This window comes from Phaethon lepturus, unplaced genomic scaffold (genome assembly GCF_000687285.1).
Source record: "Phaethon lepturus isolate BGI_N335 unplaced genomic scaffold, ASM68728v1 scaffold13597, whole genome shotgun sequence".
NCBI classification, from domain to species: Eukaryota; Metazoa; Chordata; class Aves; order Phaethontiformes; family Phaethontidae; genus Phaethon; species Phaethon lepturus.
In genome coordinates this window covers 1-5,776 of record NW_010554111.1, presented here as the reverse complement: position 1 = coordinate 5,776, position 5,776 = coordinate 1, and the positions used below count along the sequence as shown (strand labels likewise).

The following is a 5,776-nucleotide window of genomic DNA, read 5'->3' as shown; positions in this document are numbered from 1 at the left end:
TGATCGTCTACCCCTGGACCCAGAGGTTCTTTGATAACTTCGGGAACCTCTCCAGCCCCACTGCCATCATCGGCAACCCCAAGGTCCGTGCCCATGGCAAGAAAGTGCTCACCTCCTTCGGGGATGCCGTCAAGAACCTGGAAAACCTCAAGGCGACCTACTCCAAGCTGTCTGAGCTGCACTGCGAGAAGCTGCATGTGGACCCCGAGAACTTCAGGGTGAGCTGACCTCAGGGTTTGGCCCTCTCTCCCTCCATCCTGCAGAGTGCCTCAGTGCCTGGAGGGTTTCAAACAAGCATAAATGACATTTATTTTAGTTACCAAAGAGAAAGGGGCTGGCTTGGATGGAAAGTGGGGGAGAGGGAAAAGTTAGGCACTTGATAATGCCAGGGAAATGCCATGCTCCAGGCTGTGAGGGGTTTGGGGACAAATGTACAGAGATGTTCTGAAAGCCTGGAGACTTGAACAGGCATGGCTTGAGGAAAGCAGGAGAAGGATGCCGAGAGGCTAAGTGGGGCTGAGGGTGGAGAGCATGGAGGGCAGTCCCGCTGTGTTGGTGCCATGGGCAGCCTCTTCCTCGCCCCTCCTGGCCCCAAGGATGGGGACTACTTTGTCTCCCCTTTTTCCAAGGCTGGCCGACACAGGAGGAGAGGGAAAAGCAAGTATGGGATGGTCAGGGGCTGGACACTAATGGGAAGAGATGCAGACTGCGATTAGAGACAGAGAGGACAGGTCTGAACATGGGGATGAGGTCAGCAGATGAGGGAGGGGAGCAGGAGGGGAATGAAGCAAAAGGGATCAGGGTGCAGGGCGGTGAGAAGTCATTGTGAGTGAAGAGAGGGAGCAGTTCCGGTTGGAAGGGACTGAGAGGGCTGCATGTGGCTGATGGCCCCTGTCTCAGTCTCTGTTTAAGCCTGGTTTTGGGGATGTAGCAGGTAGACCTCACACTGACCCTAGCCCTCTGCTCAAGTAGGCACGGGGTTTCACAGCAGAAAAAAAAAAAGAAAAGAAAAAAGAAAATGCCTGGGAATAAAGTTTAGAGGCTGGAAAAAGCAGGTGTGAGAAGCAGCAGAGACAGAGCAGGTGGATACTGGTGCATATGGTCAGCACAGGACTATTTTCCCAAATAGAGAATTCAGCGAAAAGAGCATCCCTGGGTTGCAGCCCCCAGGGCCCACCAGAGAGCTGGGTTCCCTCCTGCCCCTGGTCCCCGCGTCCTGTGCAGGGCAAAGAGGTGCTCAGCACCGCGCTGACCTGATTTCCTTCCTTCTCCTCTCCAGCTCCTGGGAGACATCCTCATCATTGTGCTGGCAGCACATTTTTCCAAGGACTTCACCCCTGCCTGCCAGGCCACCTGGCAGAAGCTGGTCGGTGTGGTGGCCCATGCTCTGGCCTACAAGTACCATTAAACCCTCTGCAGGCAGATGTGTCTGTAACAGTCAATAAAACCCCCACATTTTCTGGACTTCTTAGTGTGTTTCTGTGTCTCTGCAGCTGCCTGTGGGGTGGGAGGGAGGCAGCAAGGGGCATGAAAGGGGGAAGATGGGCTCCGGGCTGCCGGGAGCATCACGCTCAGAAAGGCAGCCAGGCTGGCCAAAGGGGAGGCTACTTTTCCTGGCTATTTCGGCTGCCTCCGAAAGGCATCAGCCTGCTGGCTGCCCGGCGGGGCTGGTCCTGGACCTCCACGCACAAAGTGATGCTGGGCTGCGCCTCGCATATGGAGCTCCAGTGGGACATCTGGGGATACTGGCCTCTAAAACAGCGATGGGTACGTCCCAGCCCACCTAGTACCTCTGAGCTTGCCAAAATTGCCGGGGAGGGGATTTCTGACCTATTCTGTGCAGAAGGCCAAGCTGCAGGGCAAGCAAGGGACCCTCTGGCCCTAAATGGCTCAACCTGTGATCCACACAAGGATAGAAATTTGTAGAGGTTCAATGAAGCCAGCTTAGATGAGGCAGAAATTTGTCCCTTCATAATTTAGTACTGATGTATTTTTAAGAAGTTGATCAAAAGCATTTGCTGAATCAGCAATGAAAATGTTCTTACTATTAATCCTGTGCATTTTGATCAGAACACAATATCTAAAAGAAAATGTGTATGATTGCAAGAGGAGGGGATGAGGGCAGCTTTTAAACAGGACAGATGAGAGGTTTTTTTTACTCAGTTGGCTCAATGGAAGAATGTTTCTTCACTAGAATGGAAGGATTTTGCATTAGCATATCAGTGTCAGCAATTTTTTTCAAAGAAAAATTTAAAAAGCAGCAAGGACAGACCAAACTACTGGTCTTCTGTGATGGAGTGACCATATCAGTTGACAAGGGAAGAGCTACCGATGTTGTCTGTCTGGACTTCTGACCTTTGGACTTTGACATGGTCCCCAACAACATCCTTCCCTCTAACCTGGAGAGAGATGGATTTGATGGGTGAACTGTTGGGTGGATGAGGAATTGGTTGGATGGTCGCACCGGCTCAATGTCCAGATGGAGATCACTGATGGACCCTCAGGGGTCCGTACTGGGACCAGTACTCTTTAATACCTTCATCAACGACACAGTGGGATTGAGGGCACCCTCAGCAAGTTTGCAGAGGACACAAAGCTGAGTGGTGTGGTTGGTGTTCCTGAGGAACAGGATGCCATCCAGAAGGACCTGGACAAGCTTGAGGAATGGGCCCAGGTGAACCTCAGGAGATTCAACAAGGCCAAGGTCCTGCCCCTGGGTCAGGGCAACCCCCAGTATCTGTACACGCTGGGGGATGAAGGGATAGAGAGCAGCTCCATGGAGAAGGACTTGGGGGTCCTGGTGGGTGAAAAGCTGGACACGAGCCGGCAATGTGTGCTAGCAGCCCAGAAGCCAACCGTGTCCTGGGCTGCCCCCAAAGCCGCGTGGCCAGCGGGGCGAGGGAGGGGATTCTGCCCCTCTGCCCCGCTCTGGGGAGACCCCCCTGCAGTGCTGGGTCCAGCTCTGGAGCCCTCGGCACAGGAGAGACATGGACCTGCTGGAGCGGGGCCAGAGGAGGCCCCAGCAACGCTCCGAGGGCTGGAACAGCTCTGCTGGGAGGCCAGGCTGGGAGAGCTGGGGGGGCTCAGCCTGGAGCAGAGAAGGCTCCGGGGAGACCTTCCTGCAGCTGCCAGGGTGAGAGGGGCTGAGGAGAGAGATGGGGACAGGCTTTTTAGCAGGGCCTGTAGCGATAGGACAAGGGGTAATGGTTTTAAACAAAAGAGGGGAGATTCAGACTAGATCTACTGCAGAAACGTTTCACAATGAGGCTGGTGAAGCCCTGTCCCAGGTTGCCCAGAGAGGTGGTGGCTGCCCCATCCCTGGAAACATCCCAGGTCAGGCTGGACGGGGCTCTGAGCAACCTGCTCGAGTTGGGGATGTCCCTGCTCATGGCAGGGGCTTGGACTAGATGGCCTTGAAAGGTCCCTTCCCACCCAAAGATTCTGTGATTCTACGTCAGTGTCACAGAATGATGAAATCCTTGGTTTGCATGATTTAGGAATAAATTTTCTGCCTTTCTCCTGATAAAGCAGGGATTTGCATTTATGACCCCTGCATCCTACACAGACAGCCTGTCTGACAGGCAAAGGATCCAGCCTTTGGCATTGCCACATCCACTGGCATTGCCAAGAACATCCTGGGCTAGGGGAAATGAAAAAGAAAAAAAACCATAAATGAGTCCAGCTTTCCTGCAGCATGTCATTCTCCTTTCAGTCAGCAAATGTGCATTTCAGCATGATTTCAGGAGGTAAGACTGTTCTCAATGTCTCGTTCCAGTTACACAAAAGTGCAGTTAAAAACCTTGGAAGTTGCTGCCAAGGAGAAAAGGTCTCCTGCACTTGAGGCACAGGTGGACATAACATTAACAAATGACCATGGGTGCAGCCAGCAGCACACGCTCTGCCTATTTATGTGTTTTTGGGACCTCTGGCTCTCGAACCAGCAAGCGGTTGCACAGGGGCTGTGGACCTCAGCAATACGTTTTCGCCCCAGTGTCCTTGAATGTCTTAATCGTTCTGTTCCTCCTGTCCCACCCTGTGCCATGGACACATCCTCGTGGTGATGTGGAGCGTGTCAGGCTCCCTGACGGTGCACTATGGCCAGTGCCTGGCTGGTCTTGTCAGCCTTACTCTGCAATTAGAGGTACAGGCACGGGGCAGGGTGCGGTGCTGGCGTGGCAGAGCCAGTGTCCCAGGCTTTCCAGGTGAAAGTTGCCCCTCTCTTGTGTGAAGCAAGAGCAAAGTTATGACCATCAACAGCCCATCTGGCCCCAAAGCGGGGTTAGAGGCGAGCCCTGGATGCAGGCTAGATGAACACCATGGCAAGCCTGGTGTCGAGATGCCTAGTCCCAGCAGTGTCGCATCAGTAACTCCAACAGCTCTTTACAGAGGAGGCGGCATCAGTAATGCCTCCTTCCTTTGCAGCCGGGGAGTGGAGCAGCACGGGGGAACTCCACCTCCAGCAGCTGGTGGGAAAGCAGGAATCCTGGCCTTCCAGGCCATCGCGCTGTGCAGGCTGTCCTCTTTGGGGAGGAGAGCCCAGCCTCACCAGCACAGTGACAGGGGGAAAATGCGGTGCTGGTGTTCTACCACGAGATAAAACGACCATCGCGGCGTTTCTGCAGTGTCAGCGCAGAGCGACGCTTGGGCAGGGCTGGGAGCCACAAGTGTCCAGGGGACAGTGAGCCATCAGCTCGGTCCTTAGCAGATGGCTAACAGCAGTTGGCTCGTGTTCAGGACCTGACTTCTGCCTTGCCCTCTATTGCGCCATTTCAGAGAGTCCCAGATGCTCACCGTGAGCCCCAGGGTCCCTGCATGGTGCAAACAGCCTTTTGGAGCCCAGAGTGCCTTTGAAGTGGTTCCAGCCCTCCAAGGCCCAACCACGGCAGGGCTGGCTGACACACATTCCCATTTTGCTGTCAGCTGCTTCCACTCCAGGGAGAAGGAGCGAGCTCCTGCCCTCAGCTAGGAGACCACGAGATGCTGGCACAGAGTAGGATGAGCCCAGACAGGGCTATTCAGCTGGGAAAGGAAGATCACAGCAAATAAAGTGGGAAAAAAGACAGCCTTGAGACCTACTGACTTAAGACACAAGAAATTGCATGTTTTGGAGGAGAGGCTGGCCTGGATCCAGAGCAGCAGAGGCTGGGTACAGCTGCCCCTCCTGCTGATAAGGGTCTGGTAAAGCTTGGCACAGGACACTGCCTGCTGCAATCAGAGTGACCAATAAATTCTGCTTGTTTCAGAAAGGCTGTCACTGTAGCTGATTTTGGCCATCATTGGGATGGTTTCTCTATGAAAACGGAAGATTCCTGTCCATGGAAGTGGATATAGCCCAGTGTGGGGCCAAGAGATGAAGAATGACTTAGGGCATCTTCCACCCACACCAAAGGGAACAGCCAGCTGGAAGGAGGCTCAAGGGAAGAGTCCTGAGCATAGCGAAATCCACCCCAGGCAGACAGCGAAGGGGCCCCTAGTTTTCCTCCTGGGGGTAAGATGGGGATGAGCATGCTGCAAGGTATCACGCTGGGTGCACTAGGGGAAAGGAGATCTCCCTTTGACTCTGTGAACTGGCAAAAAAGCTACAGAAATTGCCTCTGCTTGGCATGTTGTGATGACCATTTCCCCTCCACCCTGTGCTGCCGAACAGCCCCCTCAAGAGACAACCCCTGTGCTGGGAGCTCTGAGCATCCAAAAATTGCCAGCCAAGCCTCTGCCCCCAAGCCATAAGGCAGGTGATTTTCACAGAATTTTCACAGAATCACAGAATCACTAGGTT

General features: G+C 53.9%; 1 protein-coding gene across 1 annotated transcript; it reads left to right on the top strand.

Annotated features, from left to right (window-relative positions):
• Window positions 1–5: 5 nt before the first annotated feature.
• LOC104613894 (hemoglobin subunit rho) lies at window positions 6–1,408 on the top strand (the record flags this gene model as incomplete). Its single annotated transcript, XM_010291731.1, has 2 exons — window positions 6–218; window positions 1,280–1,408. Coding segments are annotated over 2 exons (342 nt in total), but the record flags the coding sequence as incomplete, so codon positions are not given.
• Between the last annotated feature and the right edge of the window lie 4,368 nt (window positions 1,409–5,776).